Source organism: Lissotriton vulgaris, chromosome 3_1 (genome assembly GCF_964263255.1).
Source record: "Lissotriton vulgaris chromosome 3_1, aLisVul1.2, whole genome shotgun sequence".
NCBI lineage: Eukaryota > Metazoa > Chordata > Amphibia > Caudata > Salamandridae > Lissotriton > Lissotriton vulgaris.
Genome location: NC_141689.1, coordinates 721,371,026 through 721,394,711, shown reverse-complemented (window position 1 = coordinate 721,394,711; position 23,686 = coordinate 721,371,026). Strand labels below are relative to the sequence as shown.

Here is a 23,686-nt window from a genome sequence, read left to right as displayed (position 1 = left end):
GTGGGAAACACTAAGGAAGCAGGGTGTTCCGGCGGGAATCCGAGCACAGATTATCAGACTGCATGAGGCCAACTTTGCTAGGGTCAGATGGGGCCCTAATGGTGAATTGACAGACCGTATACATATTAATAGGGGTGTAAGGCAAGGGTGCGTGCTGGCCCCCACACTCTTTCCTTTGTATGTGAATGATATACCAGAACACCTCTTGGGCTGCGAACATGATTCTCCCAAGATGGGGGGGGGGGGGGGCTTATGTACCTTCACTCTTGTTTGCGGACACTACAATTTTACACCCAGAGGCCTTCAAAATTTACTGAACACTTTTAGATCTTACTGTGAAGTCAAAGGATTAGAGATTAATTCATGTAAAATCAAATATATGGCGGTCAATCCACATAAAACCTTTAAAAAAAACTCTGACTGTCCTAACAGAAAGGATTGAATATGTGCATAATTTTAACTACCTAGGCATTACACTTGACACCAAATTAGAGAGGAACCCCAGCTGGATAGAAGTAATACAGCTCTTACCCAGAACTTAGCCCCGATAGCGAGGAGACACAAGAGCAGCCAATCAAAAGCTGTTTCCCCAGCACTGGAGCTATATAAATATAAGGCACAATCTGCTTACCTTTATGGTGCTGAACTATGGGGCTACGCAGTGAAATATACCTTTATGGCACAAGAGAATATCTTTTTTAGGAAACTATTAAGTATACCAAAACGTACCCCTTTACTTCCCCTCATAATGGACCTACACATTTGTTGTACTGATGACCACGCGGCTCTTTGGCCACTATTGTTCTCAGTCCGACTGTGGTCAACGGACAAGCTTGTTGATTACAGAGAGGCCTTACAGGAAATTCTGAGAATAAAAAATAACACAAGGTTGGCGTGGCTGATTCACATCGAGGATTGGTTTACCAAGTTGGGGCTAAGACACTTTTGGGAGAACCCAGAAGTTATGACCTTGAGTTACAAAAAAGTGTTAAAGCTAAGCTACTGGGCGTTTATTCAAAGTTCCCAGTTACCCAACCCCAAACTAGGCACCTTAACCCTGAGGTATCTTTCTACGAAACCAAACAGTAAATTTGAGTCCTTTATGGCTGAAATTTTACCAGGTCTTGCAAAATGTTTGTATCTAAATTTTCGCTGTGGCATTTTGCAAATTAATGCAAATACTGCAAAGTGGGTGTGTAGTACAGGAAAGCAAAAGGACGGTATTTGCGAACTCTGTAATTCGGATGTCAAAGAGAATGAAGTTCACATACTATTTTTCTGCTCCGCCTACATTTATGCTAGGAGAAAATGGATCAAACCAACTTGCCGTCTTTTGGGTTTTAGACGTTGCAGCGAGGCTGAAAGAATATTGCAAACGGATACTACCCAATCCATCGTCTTCAGTATAAGTAGATATCTTTTTTGTGTAGGAGAAGGGGCCTTACATTTTAATTATTTCTGTGTTTAATCTTGTGCATAGTGCATAGAGCAGAATAGTAATCCTCAAAAGGTATTGATATAGGTTTTTTGTATGTAATCCTCAAAAGGTATTGATATAGGTTTTTTGTATGTAATGCCGATAGTTTTAAAACATATTTTAAAAGGAAATAACATCATGTAAAAAACTGTGTTTAAATGAATTGGTAATATTGTAACTATGTTAAATTAATTGCGATGGAGGTTCCATGTTTTTAGATTTTCAAATTGTATTTATTGTTTTATCTGTTAAGAAAAAACGTTTTGTGGACACCGATTAGTATCTAATGATTAAGTCGGAATTGATGGGCGCGGGATTGAAGGACTTGCTCTATGACTGTTTTTTATTGTTTACAATCTTTTATGGTTTTTATAAATCGAAATAAAGATTATTGAATTGAATAAAGAAACAAAAAAAGAAAGAAAATATTTTAAATGCCTGTGCTCTTTTGATGTCTAGTCTCTCTCTGTCTCTACAGCTGTCTTGTCTTTGTGTGTATGCTGTTCCTGAACCAGTTTGGCTAAGTACAGCGGCTGATTTGTTCTGGAAGCAAGTGTTGATGAGAAGCCTTTTAGAACCTGATATTTGGTATATATGTTCTGTAAAATATTGAACAACCATTTGGCTTTTGTGGTGCTTTGCCAATTTAGGTGATTGAATGTGGCGTCACATGGATTCATTATTTGGTAGTTCTGGGAGGTTTATCAGAGCTGCAGAGGGCTAATTTCCTCCTCAGTCCACTCTGGTGCCTTTGCAAAAATGAGGGCTATTATTGCTAGGGTTGCTACTTCTACCAGTAAAACATTTAAACTCAATATGGTTTTGCATTGGGTTTAAAGAACTCTTTTTTTCCCAAGGACCACAGTCTTGAAATGAGTAGTTTCAGTTTTCAACAAGTAGAACTTGTCATCCACATATATTTTGCTGTTGGACAGAATATCCATTAACTGCTCTGGAGAATGCCATTAGGATCTATCATACTGACCAAGCAAGGCTGTCATATTGCTTCAAATAGGAAAGTGGCTAAAGATCCAACAATTTTCATTCCTACAGCATCAGTATGTCTGCACGTCTGTCTAGCAGAGCAGTAGATATCAACGAGAATGAAAACTTTATTGTGGCCTGCAGAACCAATAATTAAATCTGAAGGCATTAGGTCTTCAAGGCCTCATTTAATCAATTTTTTTTAAAAAGTACAAGAACTAGAGTGGGAGCTATGGGCAAACCCCTTTCTGGCACTGGGCATAGATGCCTTTTTAGGTCTCGTGACCTACAATGCGCGCAAGCGCATTGAGGGAGCGATAATTCAAGTAGCCAAAATCCTCGTCAAACCAAGGGCTTTCTGCTGCGGTTTTCTTGAAGTTCACGTGAATCAGGTGAGCAAACAAGCATGCACATTCACGGCCTACTTTCAGTTTCCCGGCAAGGGCTTCTTCTCCCCTAAGTATTCATGGCCGGCCCCAGGCCGGCCATACTTTCAGTTTCCCGGCCGCTCACAGCACATCAAAGGGCTTCGCCTAGCGTGCGCTCTGCGGCTTCTCCTCCCCTATGCCTGTTTATGTGCACTTCTCCTCCCCTTTCTTCGCTTCATGCTGTCATATCCCTCCCCTTCCGCCTCATCTCAAGTTTCTAGCGTGAGACCAGCGGTCTGAGGTTCATAGCTTTCAAGTTTTGTTTAACATGCGCACACAGCATTCAATACATTTGTTTTTACAAACGCTAACATTCGTTAACATTCGCTCTGATGTACCTTGCTTGCCATCCACCGTGCCTCACTGTTGCCCCATTCCACCTTCATCCTGACCCAAATCAAGCGCTGGCTTACTATGCTGCACCGCCATGCAGTCTTCACTTACATTTTATACCGGTCATGAGATGTTGGAGTCAGCAGGCCCTGTCACATTACTACGCTACTACGTGTGATTGACTCCACAGGGCCTTATTGGGCCCAGTGCCATTAATCACCGTGTGACACAGGCCCATATCAAACTTGCGGGCAGCTCTGAATAAATACAACTACGCCACTGCTGAATTAGCAAGCATCAGAACAGGATAATGGTAGATTGTCAGAGTGCAGCGCTAAAAATGGACAGACTAATTTGTTGCCAACTAGTGAGCAGCAAGGATGTGGCTAAACGACTAGAGCGGCAGACTGTAAAGCTGGGCACCCGGGTTCGTGTGAGACCAGCGGTCTGAGGTTCGTGGCTTTCAAGTTTTGTTTAACATGCGCACACAGCATTCAATACATTTGTTTTTACAAACGCTAACATTCGTTAATATTCGCTCTGATGTACCTTGCTTGCCATCCACCGTGCCTCACTGTTGCCCCATTCCACCTTCATCCTGACCCAAATCAAGAGCTGGCTTACTCTGCTGCACCGCCATGCAGTCTTCACTTACATTTTATACCGGTCATGAGATGTTGGAGTCAGCAGGCCCTGTCACATTACTACGCTACTACGTGTGATTGACTCCACAGGGCCTTATTGGGCCCAGTGGCATTAATCACCGTGTGACACAGGCCCATGTCAAACTTGCGGGCAGCTCTGAATAAATACAACTACGCCACTGCTGAATTAGCAAGCATCAGAACAGGATAATGGTAGATTGCCAGAGTGCAGCGCTAAAAATGGACAGACTAATTCGTTGCCAACTAGTGAGCAGCAAGGATGTGGCTAAATGACTAGAGCGGCAGACTGTAAAGCTGGGCACCCGGGTTCGAGTCTGGCAGAAGGGTCAAACATCCTGTGATTCTGGCCAAGTCACTTAATCACTCCGTGTCCAGAAATGTATGTGTCCGTCTGTAATGCAACTGGTACTCATGTAACACCGAGGAAGGCAATGTGGGAAATGGACATGAAAGGATGATTGTGCCTCACCCCACAGCCTTTCTGAAGAACTTTTGAGCAAACATTTTCAAGCATGAGCTCCGACAGGAGTTCTCTGATGTTTTCTTGCATTTAAATCACACACACGTACATACAAATTGAAACTTCACACCTGGCAGCATCTACCGTGCACTGCACACGGCTTCAACGACCTCACACAATTCTTTTACGAAAGTGTTTTTTGTCCGTCTCGCTGTGCGCTCCCTTTCGTGTGTGCAGTGTTTGGGGTCAACAATCCCCGTCATATCAGCAAGGGGGGTCTCGCTCTCTTCCTTCTTAAATTCCTCTATTAGAAAAATCATATTCTTGCCTTTGATAAGTTTTATGCTCCAACTTAAAAAAGTTGCACACGTTAGTTACATAAGTACGACGTTTGTACTGCACCTATATATGTACTTGCAACAAAAAACAAGTCCCGGTTCTCGGTCCCGGCGGGTGAAACAGAGCAGAAAAGATACGAATGAAAATAATCTTCCACTGTTTGAAAAGGAAACGAGGTAGCAAAGACCAAGTCAAAGGCTACGAGCGCATGTGAACAGAATAAATAGTTATTTTCTTTCTGATGGCCCAGGCCTTAAGTCATTTTCAGAGACTTCAGCTGCCTGTTTTTTAAAATTATTTTCTGACAGAATATGCATTCCAAACTTCTCAACTTGTACCATGAAAGAACGCAGAAATATTAATAAGTAGCAAAACAAGCACTGGCGTTGCCAATAGGTCTCGCAGTAGGAAAGTTGGAGCTATTGGTTTTGTAAATGACAAAGCCCTTAATGTTTTTAAAATGAAAACAAAAAAAAAGGCATTGTTATTTGCAATTGTAATAGCTCCAACTTTCCTACTGCGAGACCTATTGGCAACGCCAGTGCTTGTTATGGTTTGGTCGTTGCTCGATGGGTTTATCCATTACGTCCACATCATTTAATGGATTGTTAGTGTCCAGTTCAGGTGACCCATTAGGTTTAGCTGATGAGGCCTCTTGTAATTCTTATTTTAGGCGGCAGATGCGATAGGATGTGTAGTTTGTAACTGAATCAGTGTACGTGCTGATATATTTATTTGCTGTTATAGTGATATTTCAATTTGACTAGTGTGTCTTTATTGTTTAGGAAATGGATGCCACAGCTTATCACAAAGACAGTATTGCAATTTACTAATTGCCTTTGTGCATTTTTTCTTCTTCATTTTCCTATGGTTTCACTTTGCTGCCATGATAATATGGTGAATGTACATCTTTTGTTTGTTCACAAAGAAAAGATGTATGACCACAAAGGCTTTACTAAAGACGCAACTGAAACACTGGCAATTTTTTCAAAACGGTCAGCAATTAAATATTTTGCTGAGTAGGGCTTAAGTTCCCCACTCACAACATAAACAACATTTGACTGTTTTTCAGAACCCTGCTCTTCGAGGATACAAACATTGCTTTGTTATAGGATTTTCTTTCGAGGTCACCTGAAAGAAACATGCACCAAGTCACCCAACTATTACCAAACAATTCTCCTAACAAAGAGCCAAATATATTGGCTGAGGCAGTACTTGTTAAGAACTGAGAGCCTAACAGTACCACTCCTTCTTTGGTTTCAATGATTTCAGCAAGGCTATGGTGACAAAAAAATATACTTTATGGTTGGTTCAAAATTTCCTGATACACCCATGAATAGAGCTATTAAAAGTGGTTAAGGTCGCAGAGTGTAAAAACACAGAACAGATGTCTGCATTAGGGGAACAGTTGCTAATTTTTTTGCTTATTTTCGTCCATGTTTAGTGCTTCATCAAATGGTATGTCATCAAGTTGAACTATTTTAACAAGAATCGAACACAGAGACAGAGGGGAATACTTGCCTCAGTTCGAGCATAGACTGCTATTTGAATCCCTTCTCAGTGAGTTTCTCCTTTTGGTTAGTATAGGGTTCCACAGATGGAGTTTTGATATATTCCTTCAGCTTCAGGACTAGGAATGATTTCAGTGTGTTTGTTTGTCTTTTCTGCCACAAGAGGGTCATTTATCAAAGCCGACATAGTAACAGAAAGTAGAACACTTGATTCCAGTGGGTCACTGGGACCATCCCCTTGGGAACACTTTTTTCTCCTCTTGAATAATCAGAGGATTCCACACAGTTTTAGTTTATGTTGTTGCATACTCAAAGGCGTTTTTAGGGGTAACAACGCCACCTACGGAGAACCTAACCAAACACAAACTCACAAAGTGAAACAGCTGTGCATCCACCCAAGCCTTTTCTGATAGTAACAGAAAGAACAGCTGGGTGGAACTTGACCAAAGTGCAAATGCACTTACCCTTCACATGAAAGTCTCTTAAAACTTACAGGTGCCTCAAGATTGCAAAAACTGCTCCAAAAACAATTATTGGAGTAAAGCAGAGCCAAAAGCTGCACCTAGTTTAGCTAGAAAATTGCTCCTCAAAGATGAAAAATTATCTATGTCTAACTTAAGGTTAGTTGAAGGGTGGGACCGTCGCTTAAAGCAGCAAGCTGCTCCAGTATTTCGCTTTATAGGCCCTAAACTCTTGTTGTTAGCATTTCTGTTCTGGTTTAAGGTTGAAGTATTATCACCTAGAATTAGCCAATCAGTCTCGGCTACTCCTGGAGTCTGAATTATAAACAGGATAGTCTGGTGCTAGGTCAAGTATGAGGCAACAAAGACTTTGGACCTAGGCACACCATAGTGAACTGCACCAAAAAAGCGACCATGAAACCAGCTTAGTTCCGCCTTGCATTGTTGTTATGTTTTCTCTGGTCTTCTCTCTCTAATTTTAGCACAGACTTGTGTACGGTAGTGGTGAATAAGTATATGTTTATATACAATAGTGTTTATTGAACGGTAACCTTTGCAATATTTTACTGAGCAGAAGTACCCTCGATCAAACCTAGCTCACTGGGGAAGAGTAACATGTTTACTATACACCAGTGGCATGCAATGATGTTCTGATGCAGATATTTTGCTGGAGCTGCACTTAGAATTTTTTGCCTCAAAATCATTTACAATGTAAAACATGACGCTATGTTAAAACATACTCAAATTACATCACCGAACATAAGACACACATTAGCTTTACCTGGATGACTATCTGGCCATTTGGCAAACCCACCGACAATACGATCTTGAGTAGACAAGATATAATTTCGATTTTTTTCCATGTTTATATATTTAAAAATGTTCAAAAGCTGAAAAAGATAAAAAATACCAGATAAATTAGATATGAAGACGAATATTGCAACTGTTTATAGTTATCATTTTATTTGCAAACATCACGATGCCACAAAAATTGTTAATTATAAACTCAAGGAAAAAGACAAAGTAATTTTTTCAAACAAAAATAAGGGAAATACATTATGATAAGCATTTATTTTCAATTGAAATTATATTATGGCATTATGAGAAATTGGGTTTCTGGCTGGATAGGATATGCTCCTAAGATAGGCAGAACTCACCACTCTAGTCAGGGCAAGTCTGTTACACATCAAAGAAATTGTGCTCACCTTCTGATAGCCTGGAGCAGAGCAGGCAGCATGTAAAGCATTTGTGCAACACACTCACACAGCAACACAATAGACACACCACAAAAAGAGACTCCACACAGGATTATATACAAATAATTACATACCTTGTATGTAGCACAAACCCCAAGACGACATGAATCATAAATACTTTGCACGTTATGCCATTATCTAGATAGTACTGGTTATTCTGATCCAAGCAAGACCATGTGCAATCATGATATGGAACAGTGCACCTGCGCTCCTAATAAACTTTATACGGTAATCAAGCTCAAAACGTAGGGCACAGAAGCACCTGCAAACCTACTACATTTAATAGGGTACTTCTGAGGAGCAAGAATCCTTTAGTCACTTTGTCTCCCTGGATTGCTCTACACCATTCTAGTGGTCCTCCACAGGGGTTCCACCCCACAATACATAGGGTAGAACACTGCCCCAGGATTGGGTAGATAAGCAAATGGGTGGTGAGGGGCGGGGGGTGCATAAGCTTAAGCTGAGCCCGAGAGACCTCCCTCATTTCCTCTCCCATGTCCTTGAATCCAGATGCCCACGAGAGCGAGGTGCAGCTATCAGGATACCAATATCTGTACAGGCCGATTCAGGTTCCACCCCGTATTTCTCCCGGTCAGTTGCGATAGACTCTCCTGGGTTGGGCCAGGCAGGCCCACACCAGCGCTGGGTTCAGACTCAGGCAGCTCTTTTCCAGGAGCAGTGGTGCGGCGGCCAGGATCACAAGGGGCATCCTTCCTCTCAGTCAGCAGGCACAATGATCCTTGGCGTGCTGTACCATGCTGATGCGAAGGCTCCGTACCACATAGAAGAGTGTGCAGTGTGCAGTGCACAGAGCCACACTGGGAGTGACAGCTTCAGCGAGCCGGGGAGACGCGCTAGGTGGCAATCAGCCAGCCGGCACAGTGATCCCTGGCCGTCACCCTGCACTGGTGCACGCAGTTAGGACCAAAGCACACTGCCGCAGTTGCTCTGCACAGATGTTGGTTCTTGCTGCAATAAATCACGCCGAGTAGGACCCGGGGCTGGCAGAGTCCTGTAGCAAGCATCGGGCATGAAGACCTCAACAGGTCAGAGCGTTGCGCTGTAGGCATATAGCGCGCTGTCCTGTACAACACTAGTTTAGACCCTGCTTCAGAAGGGAGTGCAGGCGATGAGCTAGCCCTCACATGATGGGCTCTTCCAGCAGAAGTGTAGGAGAAAAGCAGCCAAAGGGTCTTTCATGGCCCTGAGACCTTGAGAGAACAGGGGGCAAGCAAACAAGCGCTTGGAGGACACTTGGGGGCACAAAGGGAGCAGCAGGCAGGCCAGCACATAAGTCTGGTTTTCAGAGTGGTAGTCCCTCCTACAGCCCAGCAGAACAAAGCAGGTAGTCCAAATGGCTGTTCTTCCTGGTAGCACAGCAATGTGCAGATTGCAGAGCCAACAGCATTTAGTTACAAGTCCCACGCAGTGTATCTAAACATGAGGTCAGGGATCCAGTACTTGTACTCAAAATATCATTGATGAAGGGGGGACTTCACCTGTTCAAATAGAAGCGTGAACCATTTCAAATATAAGCGTGATCCACCCCTCCCAGGAAATAAAGACCATCAGGATGCAGATGTATCCCTGGTCACACTCAGCCATTCCTCTGTGGTGGCAATCTAAACTGTATGAAAAAGGTGTAGTTGTCACCCAGCCCAGATGTTTATTGGAGTCATGCTGCGAGTTTTCAGCACAGAGAAAGGCCCACTTTTTAAAAGTAGTTGCTGGGGGTAGTAGGATGCACACCATCATTTTCTCCATGTTTCCCATTTTATTCCGTACTATTCCACTTTCGCGTGCCGACTGGCTACGTGTCTCACCTCAAAGCATGTTTCAGTAATTCACAACATTTGCAACGACAAGGCACTCCAATGCCAATCGCACAGCAATAAGAAATTCTCACAAACTCTTCTTACTCAACAGATCTTTGTTTTATTCCATGATATTCTTCTTCCACCAAACTTTACTATTCACAGTAAGATTGGCGGTTGTCACAATTTTTTCAAATGAAGCAATTATGCCCATCCGGACCTTTTACTGCATCACGTGGGATAAACGCAATTCATTTTAAGCAGCGATTTTTTAATTATGTCCCAACACATTTCCGGCTTTGATTAGCCCTTCGTCAGGGGTGGCTGTTGAATTGAAACGAAACCTCTATTAGTCTGACATTTCAAAGAACTGTCATGTTGTACACAACTACATACATTCATGACATTTACATGTGGTAGTTAATATGCATATTATTAAAAAATTTCCAACCCATTTTTATTGCGGGAATTAACACTCAAATTCAGCAATTGAAATGCCTCATTCCTAAACATAAATTATAAACACCAGTGTCTGGTAGTCCCTGAACGCAGAAACCTCCCCCACATCCATCCTCGATCTAAAACCTGCCTGACGAAAATGCGTAGTAAGGTGAATCCTCAACTGCATCATATGCTCTCTTCCCACTGTGTCCCTACGTAAATCAATAAGACTTGCTCCTCAACCCTGCCACTCGAGTAGTTTTCTTGTACCCCCAGTCACTTTCACTCTCAGAGGGACTCTGTAACCTCTACCAAGCTCATTCCAAAATGCATACCTGCTCTTGCTCCAACGGGGATTCTAACACTATCCACCATTCCTTTCTTCATGACCAAATCGACTAACGAATACTCGAACACCTGACTCCTCCCCTTCCTCACTATTTAAACTCTTCCCTCTACCTGGCTCCCCCACCTCATCCAATCATAATTGTCTTCAACTCCCTTCCCTAAGAACTCTATATCCCACATCCCCGTGCCTCTGGTTACTAGCCCCTCCCTCGTGCTCACAATTTTCTCTATACCCCTAGTGCAGAAAGTGCTGTCAGTTAATTTTGAATTGCCTACATCTCAAATTAACAAAGACTACGTAATCCACAATCCCTCATGTGAGCCATCCACCTGTATGTCTCAAATTCTAACTCTGTAACCAAACTTCCTAATTAAAGTGAAATCACGTGCGCCGACTACTTAGTTTGTACATCATACGCCAATTAACAACACAAAAATAAATAAAGATGAAATATATGTGTTTTGTTGAAATGTCATTTACAACCACAGACCCAAGAGGACCGACCAAAAACCGCTGTTGTATTTCCTTATCCTGAATTGAAAACAGCCTTATCCGTGAAGAGGTTATTGCATCTAATAGTCCAAGTTTATCTTGTTTTGTGCTGGGTGCAAACTGCAAGTGAGGCAAGAGTTAATTCAATACGTAGGGACGCAGTGGGAAGAGAGCATATGATGCAGTTGAGGATTCACCTGACTACGCAGTTTCGTCAGGCAGGTTTTAGATTGAGGATGGATATGGGGGTGGTTGCTGTGTTCAGGGAATACCAGACACAGGTGTTTATAATTTATGTTTAGGAATGAGGCATTGGAATTGCTGAATTAGAGTGTTCATTCACGCATTAAAAATGGGTTGGAAAAGGTTTAGTAATATGTATATTAACTACCACATGTAAAAGTCATGAATGTATGTAGTTGTGTACAAATGACAGTTCTTTGAAATGTCAGACTAATATAGGTTTCATTTCATTTCAATTCAACAGCTACCCCTGACGAAGGGCTAATCAAAGCCCGAAATACATTGGGACATTATTAAAAAATTTGCTGCTTAAAATGAATTGTGTTTATCCCACGTGACGCAGTAAAAGGCCTGGATGGGCATAATTGATTCATTTGAAAAAATTGGGACAACCGCTAGTCTTACCGTGAATAGTAACGTTTGGTGAAAGAAGAATATCATGGAATAAAACAAAGATCTGTTGAGTAAGAAGAGTTTGTCAGAATTTCTTATTGCTGTGCGATTGGCATTGGAGCGCCTTGTCGTTGCAAATGTTGTGAATTACTGAAACGCACTTTCTAAAAGTGGCATTTCTAAAATAGTAATGTTAAATCCAACTACACCAGTAAGTAGGCTTTAGCCCTACTATTCTAAACATACCAAAAATGGCAACAGCACTTCTTTCTGATCAGGAATCACCACATAAAAGTATATAAGGAAATTCCAAATGCTAGCCTCTGAGAGGAGTAGGCCTCACAGCAGTGAAAAACAAAATAGGCCGTTTGCCACACATAAGGTCCATACCCTACCTTTTACCTACAAAGTACCCTGCCCATACAGCTACCTGGGGTCTAACTACGCGTAATAAAAGAGGAGTTTAAAGCGTGGCAAGTAGTTTTAGGTTTGAGCACAGCAGACAGTATAAATGATCGGGCATAAAGTCATAGTTTGGGAGGTTTAACCCCAGGCGGAATACATAGGTTAGGTTTGTTGACTGTAGAGGAATTAGCACTTTGGGTGGTCAGGACTTTGTTTTGTTAGGCGGTCGAAATTGGCAGGTATGAAATTGATGATGGATGTAGGGGAGGTCACTGCGTTGCACGAAGTTGTCACAGGGATGTTACATCAGTAAAGGTTGTTGGGGAGATGTAAGGGTATATAAGGGGTCATAACAGTTATGAGTTTGTAGGTGTTTGGTTATTTTCACAATGTATGGATACTTGGTTTATTTCCAGTATGTATTGTTGCCAAAATAGCATACGTCTAGATATGAATTAACAGAGGCTTGTTATTTCAATTTTACATCTTCCCCTGAGGAAGGGCACAAAGAAGGCCCGAAATGCATTGGGATATTATTACAATTCTGAGTTGCCATCGTGAATTATACGTACCCATGTGATGCAGTAAAAGGCCCGGAAGGGCATAATTGTGTCATTTGAAAAAATTAGGACTTTCTTCAGTTTTATCGTGCATCAAAAAGAAATTAATTGGTTGAAGCAGTGATTACACAAAATTAATATGGATTAAAGTAAAAAGAGTTTGTGAAATTGTGTTTTTGGCTGTGCGATTGGAAATGGAGCGTCTTAACGCAACATTAGTGTGATGAATTTAGTAAACGTACGCAGAGGTGAGGCACGGATCCAGTCTGCACGCAAACTGAAAACCATGCTAACTTTGAGTACACCGATAACCAGGTGTGCATCCTGCCACTCCTAAATACTTTCATTGAAATATTCTTACCTCAAACCGGCAGTTAGCACCCAACGAACATAACGATTGAAGTGAATTACCATTGAACAACAACATCATCACGAGAAAAGCAATGTTTTATTCATGACGAAGGAATAATGAGTCCATTGTGGAGGATTTATTTGGACTTATGGTTTCAAAACAAACGGGAAGAGAAATGTGCATATAGTACGGACTATCGTGTGTATTATTTAATGGACATGGGTATATTGAGACACGATGAACACAAGATTGTATTGGTCAGTTTATGTTGTAGAGATATCATTTGTTTATACATATATTTTTATACACTTTTTTATCAAGTGCCTAAGTGGAGGGGAGCGAGGAGTTGATGTACGGGTGAATGGGATCATATAGGTTTGGGCAATTTAAATTGAATGGATTTAGAAGCAGGTAGAAGCGAGGATTAGGTCACGTGGGGTGAATAGTGCGAATTAGAAAAGACACGTAAGGATGGATGGGATATGTAGTCCGTCATGAAGGCAGGTTGTAGGCAATGAGGATCAGGGGATTTGTGGTGGTTACGTCACGGGAAGAGTTTAATTGGGGAGTATGGGTAGGAGCAAGTTGTTTGAGCATTTGTATGGCCTCACGGTCAGAATGAAAGGAGTCATTGGAATCTTTAAAGCAATGACGAAGGAGGAGCAGGTACAAGGGTTGGTTTTGAGCACAGCAGACAGTATAAATGATCGGGGCATAAAGCCTTGGTTTGGGAGATTTAACACCAAGCGGTATACATAGGTTAGGTTTGTTAACTGTAGGAGAATTAGCACGTTGGGTGGTCAGGACTTCGTTTTGTAACGCGGTCGAAATTGGCAGGTATGAAATCGAGGATGGATGTAGGTGAGGTCACTGCGTTGCACGAAGTTCTCACGAGGATGTTACAACAGTAAATTTGATGGGGAGATGTAAGGGCGTATAAGGGGTCATAACAGTTATGTGTTTGTAGGAGTTTGGTTATTTTCATAATTCAATGTATGGATACACGGTTTATTTACAGTTTGTATAGTTCCCAAAATAGCATAGGTCTAGATCCAATTTAACAGAAGTTTGTTATTTTTATTTGACAGCTTCCCCAAGGAAGGGCACAAAGAATGCCTGAAATTAATTGGGATATTATTCAATTTTAAATTGCCATTGTGAATTATAAGTACCCATGTGATGTAGTAAAAGGCCCAGACAGGCTAATTGTGTCATTTGAAAAGTTTGGGACTTTCGTCAGCTTTATCGTGAATCAAAAAGAAATTAATTGGTTGAAGCAGTGATTACATGGAATAAATATGGAATAAAGTAAAAAGAGTTTTGCAAATAATCTTTTTGGCTGTGCGATTGGAAATGGAGAGTCTTTACGCAACATATGGGTGATGAAGTAGTTTTAAATGCCAAGTTAAATGGCAGTAAATTGCGCACAGAGGCTCTACGATGGCGGCCTGAGACAAGCCCACTAGCAGCATTTCATTTACAGGCCCTCGCTATATGGGGTACCACTTTATAGGGAACTAGGAACTTACAAGTAAATCAGATTTGCCAAACCAATCATACCTTGTTTAGAGGAGAGAGAGAGAACATGAACTTTAGCACTGATTAGCAGTGTTAAAGTTCCCAGAGTTCTAAAGCCACCAAAAAGGTCAGAAAAATAGGTGGAGGAAGGCAAAAAGTTTGGATATAACCCTGCAAAAAGGGCCAGGTCAAATAGGCATGCTCCCAGGAATGTAGTTTAGAGTAATTCTGTATCAGCACAATACACTTTGTAAAACTAAAAATCAGCGGGGATAACCGCAATGCTAGATGTAGTAAATCTGCCTTCTCTGCATAGTCACTCCAGATTTTCTCCTTTTTCTGGACCGTATTTTTGCAGTTTTTTTAATTCTGTGTATCTCACCAATGCTAAACAGGAGTAACGTGCATTTGCTCCCCCTTTATGTTATGCTATGTTATAATGCGTTTATATAGCGCACGGCTACTCAAGTGAGTGTCCCGGCGCTTTCCACATGCAGCTCAGAGTAGAATAACACAACAGAGCACAAACAAACACCAGATGGGAAGGGGAAAACAAAAAAGGCCTAAAGGTTAAAAAGCCAGGTCTTCAGACTCTTCCTGAACTGAAGCAGATTGGCGGTGCTGCGTAGCGTCAGCGGAAGCGAATTCCACAGCTGGGGAGCCTTACAGCTGAAAGAGCGCCCCCCAGCGCGGGCCTTCCTTTAAACATGGTGAAATTGGCTTACCCCAGATTGATATACTAAACCATCCTATAAGGTTATCATAAATGGCGTAGGAAATACACCCAAGTCATAGAACTTAAATGCTACCTGTTGACTGGAACACCCATGGTGAAATTCACAGGTTTGACCTGTAAAATATGTCTTTCCTGAGTGCAGCAGCCGAAAACCCTGCTGTCAAATCAGGCAGAAAAATTAATACGTCACCCCTATGTACACCTTGTTGTCCATAAGGTAGGGTGTATGTATTTAAAAAATGTAACAGGTGTGAAAGTAAATTTGGCATGATCCTCTAGTGATCAGATGCCGAAAGCTATTTTTACTGGCAGGGATGTAGCGGATCTTAGAAAATATTGAAGTACACATTGCCAGATTCTAAAAACTTTAACCTTTAACTTTAGTCAGGAAACCGCTAAAATAGACATTCAAGACTACATTTAAAATTGATTAAAGTACAATTCATTGGTGAAGTTACATTTTTAATAAATATTTAGGGAAAGTAACTTTTAGAAAGTTAACTTTTCACTGCCTTACGCTTCTGATCGTGAATTTGCATTAGCCTGCCAAAAGCTGCCCAGCAAGAGCTTGCCCTTCACGAACTATGAAAACTGCTCTAAGCGGAGAACAGTGGTTTGTTTACACCTGGTAAAAAGATTGGATGGGTGTGGAGTATTTGATCCCTATCAGCCTAGCGAGTACAGTTGTGCTGTATCCAGGATCTTAATTACCGAGAAAGGGACCGAGGTACGGCATACCCATTCATAGGTTAGTGTAAGCAGAGATCTGAGAAGGTAAAACCTTTGTCACCAAGTCCCACACTAGCAAGGGTGGTTCGAACCCAATAGGAGGGAAGTTACCCTCAAAACTGGTTTGAAGTGGATGCAGGGGAGGGGACAGCTCATTTCCGCGGCCGAGGACGAGGGGACACAAAAGCTCTGCACAAGGGAGAAAGTTTCTCCATCTTGGATTTTAGGAGTGAAGGGTACTGTAGGATTATTTGCAGTAAAGCAAACAGGATTTGCTGAATAAGTGGTTAAGGTTGCCCCCAAGAACGTTTAGCCCATTGTCTAGGGAGGAGGCTGCCCCCACCCACTAGCTAATCCCACTCATAAACTTTTTGAACCTGTGTAAGATCAGAAGAGGACTGGACCTTCTGTCTGTGATCTGAGAGGAGTCCTAAAGGACTGGACCTGCCCCCTCTTACACCTTACACCCAGGACAGAAGTGGATGGACTCCATTGGTCAGTGGGCTGACCTGATGTGTGCCTACAGGGACACAACGAGCTACAATTTCCTTTCTCCTGATGTGACCTGTTGATCATTACCAACCTGACCTGTAATTGACCTTGCTGGTTTAAGCTCTGATCCACAATAGCTGTCCCTGAGGTCCTGGGTGTCTCTGAAATGACACAGAAAAGCTTCTCCAGAAACCCTGAAAAGCTGGCACTAAGAGGATTATCAGACCTCCAAGACCTCAGCACACATAAGGTAAAAATATGATAGACTCTTCAAAATTCAAAAAGTGTATTTCCCTAACATACATTGGCGTTTTACCACAGTACATCAGATTATATCCTGCACAGACAGACATTTATTAAAAATTATAGTTGTTATACATGAACTTAAAAATGGACCATTTCAATATTCCTTCAGTAGAAATGGAGAAATGGAAATTATCTTGTCTTGTCAGAGTTTCAGACATACTATTCAGAGTATACCTTACATTCACAAAAGTCAACATCAACACCAGTAACAAAGGTTATTGATCCAGTATAAGAAAGCTGCACTGCCCTTTCACCCCCCCCATGAAAGCAACAGCTACTTTCGAACTGTCGTTCAGCATCCAATAGTCCTTTCACCTAAACATGCTCTTTTAAGTAAGGCATTTCGAAAAGCTGCAACTAATCGATCAAGTTAAGAAAGAGTTCCATTTTAATAGTAGAAATTCCTCTCACCTTGAAAACTGCACTGGAAGAGTTCTTTTCAGTATTATTGTAAGATTGTAACAGTTACAACCAAAACTCAGCAAGATTCTTACCATCCTCCCATTTTATAAGAAACCAAAGACCTTATTCTTCAAACGCTCCAATTTAGCATTCCTCACTCGATCCATTCAAGCCAGCCCCATTTGCCCACTCTAACACACACCACCAAGGTCTCCTGTAGTGTAGTTCCTATATTCCCAATAGGCTCTGCGCATTGGAATAACAAACAATAGTTTAGATGTAGGACTGAGGTCGACTAGGTCTCTATTGAATATGTTTGACTTAATTGTGTGTGCCAGCTAGCTCAGAGGTCACTAGAAACTTTCTCGATTAAACAAGAAGGTGTTTAGCTTTCCTGAATAGACAAGAAGGGATTAGCTTCTGACAACCATATCGCATGACAACTTTGTTCCCCCTGCAATAAGGAATATATCTCTAGAGTCGCGGAAACAATAAATAGCTATTTTACTCAGTCAATCGTGCATGCTTCGTTTCACCAGAGATGCAGAGAAATAGAGAGACGGGCGTTTTCAATAAAAGGGTTACCGTATTTTCCGGCGTATAAGACGACTGGGCGTATAAGACGACCCCCCTACTTTTCTGGATAAAATGTAGGTTTCGTGCTATACTCGCCGTATAAGACTACCCGTGATTCTAGCCCTCCTCCGTGACAAGAAGTGTAAAGAACTGTCCATCCGATCTTAAAAAGAATGCAGTGTCTTGGTGATTCAACAGGAATGTACTGTAATCACCCTTCTGAAATACCATACGGTAACTGCAGCAAAACATTAGTTGCTGTATTGCCGGCCTTTCTATGGCCATTAACTGACGCTCCTCTCCTTCCGATGAACGCAGTTATGTAATGCATGACCTAAAATAATAAACTTTTTCCGCATCCAATAAGGGATTTGCTCCTGGTTTCCTGTGCGGGAAAAATTCAGCACCAAGGAAAACTTATATAAACCAGGTATTTCTGAAAATTCAACCAACCGATAAACATGGGTGAGGTGATGTACACTGAATCCAGTAAAGTATTCTTACCCAGGCAGCAGCTGTAGCAAGTACACAGTACTAACCACAGTGGCTCATGAAGGCAGTGAATCTTCCAGATTTGTGAAATGAGGAGGTCGACAGGCAAAGGTATTTTTTTTTTAAGTTACAGCCTGAAGTAATCATTCCCACAGAAAGCTTTTAGGAAAAGAACGAGGAGTGTAAATCGAGTCAAAGCCGTTTTTCTTTTAAGAATTTTTCTTGAGTCACCAGGTAGTGTGACTCCACCTCTTGCTTGCAATGAGCATGTCTTCGGCTACATTGTTTTTCTGCACAACGAGTGAGGATGATAGGAGAAGAACAACGCAGGGAAGAGAGAGAGAGAGAGAGAGAGAGAGAGAGAGAGAGAGACAGAGAGAGAGAGAGAGAGAGAACGTGAGATTTATGGCCACATCGGAAGGAGAGAGACACCAGATCAGCACATGCCGCTGCATCCCCCCCTCCCACGAGCACTGGCAGATAACAGGGCGCCCGAATTCCTCCCCACTGGAGCTGCTGCGCTGCCTTCACTGACTGCACCGAAGCGGAGGCATATCCTGTGGGCAAGCTGAGTGGCATCAGCACCTGGGTCGTGAAAGTGGAGCGGCACGACTACCATAGCCGGTAAGGACAACAGCAGGCAGGCATAGGCCTTAGACTATGAGCCAGCACTGGCCAGCTGAACCCAGGGACATACCGTACCTATTTAGCCATCACACACGGCGATGGCACTGACAGAGCCCCAATCTGCTTCAATTTCAAGGTTGGTGGAGCGTTGTTTCCACTCCCAAAATTTGGTTGCCTGCGTATAAGACGACCCCCGACTTCCGAGCACATTTTAAAGGGTTAAAAAGTCGTCTTAAACGCCGGCAAATACGGTATTTATTGATCAGACTTCCTTCTCATGCAAGAGAAATTAATTGCCACAATTGCAATACTGGTCATAAAGTAAAGTGCGTACAGTAAAAGGAGTATTATGAAATAATACTGTAAAAGCATTTATATGGTTTCTAAGCCATAAGATACTTAAAATGGATAAAATACATACAATGATAAAATAATGACTAAACGTACTCAACTGGTGTTTCTAAGATACGCCTACCCCAGTGTACCTAACCTAAGCCTAGTACGTGGGAAGGAGTAGAGGAGTTACCGTTTTTTCCAAGAATCTGAATCAAGAATTCTCTATGGGTCTAATCAGCTCCGTACCTTAGGTATAGAATGAAGGAGGTCTTGTATCTCTCTCTCAGGACTCGATCTCCCAGAAAACCCGCAAGGGTATCAGGGAAACACTGGAGCTGGATTTCTCGGCAAGAGAGAAGACAGCGTCTCTCTCAGTGCGTCAGCAGGGAGGGTCGGCTTCCTTCGGCACTCGTATCAGCAGGGCGTCGGGCAAGTAGATAGCCGATCTGCTCCAAACCACTGTGTGTTGCTTAAGGCAGATGTTGGTATATTTATACCTGGAAGGTGCTGAGTTTGACGTAAGGTTGGACATAAGAAGTCACTAAGAACTGGCAGTTCTTTCAGGACTCTCAGGAGTTCTAGGACAAATCAAAACAGAAGCAGGGGGAATTCCCGGGCTGCTGGAGGCTTGGTTTGTTTAAGAACGCGTTGTACTTTCTAGGAGTCTATGGGAGTAGCCTTGCCGTATTTAGACTGCATTGGCTATGACTTAATATGGATATGATTCTTATGCCTTTATAAGGATATGTTTTGTTATAACCACATAAGGGCATAAATCGGGAATATCTAATTAGGGTCCTAGATACATTCACAACACCCACTCCACGTATAATGTCCATCATTACTAAATACTAAGCAATACTAAAATACTAAACATATAAAGATGCATGTGTTTTCCAGCCCACCCCAAAATACATAGTTAGCATTAGAAATGGTGTATACACGAAAAATGAGTATAATACTGTACGTTTTCAAGCAGTGGTATCATTCAGATAATGCATATTTTGTTCATTTAGAATGTTGACTGAATGAATCATGAAAATTACATTTAAGAAATGGCTCCTAATACAGAAGAGAAGGTCGAGACCATTTCACCACATATTTATACTAGACTGTACATGTGCTAGAGGCTAAATCAAAATATTGTCTCTAGGTACTTTAAAAATAGAAATCTTGTTCTCTAAGAATAGTTCTACTTTAAGCAGAGTATCATGTGCCCAAAAGAGTAAATATTTTGGGAACTGGAGAAAAAATAATTTTGCTTTCGGGAAGAAAAATAGTTCCAATATTTTTTTAGAAGTTCTGTTTATCAAAACTGAAGGCCGAATTCAAAGTTCAGGGAACGCTGTGTGCTCACTATTTCAAAAATTATTCTTGTTGTTAGGAGAGAACATTAATTCAGATAGGCTGGTAAAAAATTTGTTGACAACAGTAGGTGAAAGTTGGACCAAATCCGAAAAAGTGGAAATAGTGCATATGTGCGATGCATTGCCATCATCGGTGTTTAGATCAGCAATGGTCACGGAAGGTGGTACCTGTGTGCCGCTTTCATCTCGTACCTCACCGCCACCTAATCGTAATGGTGAGGTCTCAACGAATGCCGTCATCAGAATTGGTAGCCGCTGGGGACAACACGTTGCATGAGCCGTTACTGAACCAAGCAAAGTATCGACATCCATAGGTACTGCTGATGGGAGTGTGAGACAGATGTCTAACACACATTCTTCTCCGCAAAGCAAGCATCGTAGAACAGGTAGGATGCAATCTTGCCAGATTGGCCTGAATGAAAGAAACCAGGTAGTATTCAGATCTCTTAGCCGAGCCAAGCCGAGGACTTTAGTGATCCGCTCTCTGTATTGCATTGCTAGGATTGTGTCTTCCATTGTAGCCTGAGTTTATTGCATTGCTAGGATCGTGTCTTCCATTGTAGCCTGAGTTTTGTCTGTGACTTGACTTGCCATATCGGAGTAGAAGGAACAAAAATAAGATTCCTGCTACGAGTCCCAAGATGAGAGGCAGGCCGCCGAACACAGAATGCACGAAATTTGGGAAAATAACAAGAACTGCTTCAAAGGGTGCTAGCAGTCCCAAAAAAATTGTCTTAAATACAAGCCCGATGCCACTGTTATCAGACATGTTTAAAATTTGACTTAACATTTCTACGAAATGTACGGGGCAATTTGTTGATAATAATGCATGTATCTCTGCTGCTGTCCGTGCAACTTGCAGATCATACGTTTCTCTAGACGAGGTTAAAGACACAGTTGTTTGTAAACGAATAGACTTCATTCTGCTTAATATATCAATTCGAAAAGAAGAGATATTCAAAGAAGGCCATATTGCCGCCTCCATGTCTGGTTTGCTGTTTGGATACAATACTTGCATACAACAAGTGACCATGGAAGTAACGCTCACGATATAGGCTTTTCCTGGCACCATGCCACAACAGCTGTGGTCACTTATCATAAAGTAGCTGCCGTTGGAAAGCTGTCTGAAAAAAGGCTCTATCTGTGTAGCAGGGGTGCCGTGCAGGTGACACAAAAGGTTATTTGAAGAACCTTTGCACGCTCTATGCAAGTTAATTCCTTGACACAGAAGTGTACCGCTTAGTGATTTTTTACAGTTGTTACCACTAAGAAATACTTCTTGCCCCCACTCCAACATCTATGTGTATAAGGCAAATTCCAGGTTGACTTGATGTATCCTTTACCCAACCTTTCATACAGGCCTGCTGGTATATACTTTTGGCAGTATTGAAACTGAAAAGTTGTTATCGGGATTGTAACAGTGCCATGTATTATCCATTCAATGACCGGTCGTTCTGACATTGTCAAGGGCAATTTTTCGAGTTTTTCAATGCTCAGCACCGTATAGTCTGTCCCTCTTTGTGCCAAAGAGATTTGTTTATCAGTAAGGTTAAGGATTGAAAATAATGACGTTGTGTTGATTAGACGCCATGGCACTTTGCCTGAACGCAAATTTTGTAACGTCCAGCCTAACTGTACAATAGAACGTATTTGGGACTGGCCATGTTGTAACATTAGCATATCCTGTTCTATTATATCAATAGCAGATGATACAATGCTGTCCAGTGAATAAATTCTGGAGGACAGAGTCGTTAACCCATTGTCCACTACAGAAAGTGATTTTTCCAAATTAATACGATCAATTTCTCGTATTTTTTCTGCAGTTTCAATTTGTGTTATTTTCCAAGCTTCATTGTAAGCTGCGTATATACCGGCGTATATGAAACGTTTTTGACGCTGTTTGCGAGCTCCCAGTAAGAAATCTCGCAAGTCAGCACCTTCTTTAAGTAAAGTCAAGTGTTGCTTAATTTCGGGTAGTGTGGATCTCTGTAGCCATTTGGGGCATAGTTTTCCTACACTGTATGTTGTAACCATCCCTGGATGTTGTCTCTGGGAATATCTTGGGTCTGGCCTATTCGGTTTGAACCCCTGTACTTTGTTCAGGAATCTATTTTTGACAGTTATTAGTGTCAGTGGGCCAGATCAAGCATTTTCTCCAAACAGGATTTGTTCTGTTATGTTTTAAAATATAGGACACGTCTAACCCTTCATCTGTAGTGTTATTTCTATCAGGCATAGGCTTTGGTATAGACGGGTTGTTTAAATCTTTTATCTTGGCTAGGCCAAGATAGGTTGTTTGTTGAATGATATCATTCAGGAACATTATTTGTTCTGGGATCATGCAGGCTCTAATTAATGATTCTAACCCTTGTACCTGCCATTCTTTTGTACCCCAGACAGTTTTTGTCTCAATGTTGTTTTTCCAAAATTCAAAACCAAAGTAGACATTTTCTCATAACATTTTTCAGAATAAATCAGTTTAGTATTTGTCAACATGTTTTTCATTCCCGTCTTATTCATAATTTTAAAATAAAACGTTTCTGGATCAGTGATAATAAATCCTGAAAAGTATGGGAATTTTTCATGAAATGTTTTTGAGCTGCTTTTCGGCGGAGTAGGACAATGTTCCCATTGATTATACATTAAAACATTTCTAGGATTTGCTGATTTATGCAAATAGTGATTCCCAAAATGATTGAAGCAATACATTTCTTCATAATTCGATGAACCCTGTAAATAATCCTGTTCTGTATATTTTGCTGACATTTCTAAATCTGACATATTATTAATATTTTCAAAGTCCCAATCATCAGAGAAAGTACTAGGTGCTACAAAGTCACTTAAGGAAATCTTGAACTGATGTGGATATTTCAAGAGTTCAACCGGGCCATAGATTTCATAATCAGTATTGTCCCATGCCACACCACCAGGTATAGGAATGGCTGTGATGTTCACTGATGATAGTTCTCTTTTTTCAACATGAGAGGATCTGTGAGGTTTTAGAACCAAGTTGATGTTCTGACTTGCTGTGTCCATTGTACTGTATTTTCCATCAATCATTCTTCCCAAGCTTAAAACTAAGATGAGCCAGAGCAGGAGGAAAAGTACACCTAACACAATCCACAGTTCAATCCAGGGTGAA

The 23,686-nt window shown here is 41.6% G+C and overlaps 1 protein-coding gene across 1 annotated transcript in view; it reads right to left on the bottom strand.

Moving 5' to 3' along the window:
• PGGT1B (protein geranylgeranyltransferase type I subunit beta) overlaps positions 1-23,686 on the bottom strand; it is a 265,348-nt gene that overhangs the window by 24,089 nt on the left and 217,573 nt on the right. Inside the window, exon 8 of the mRNA XM_086961039.1 lies at positions 7,440-7,548. Within this exon, the coding sequence (XP_086817165.1) occupies positions 7,440-7,548 (109 nt within the window). The remainder of the gene's footprint in view (positions 1-7,439; positions 7,549-23,686) is intronic.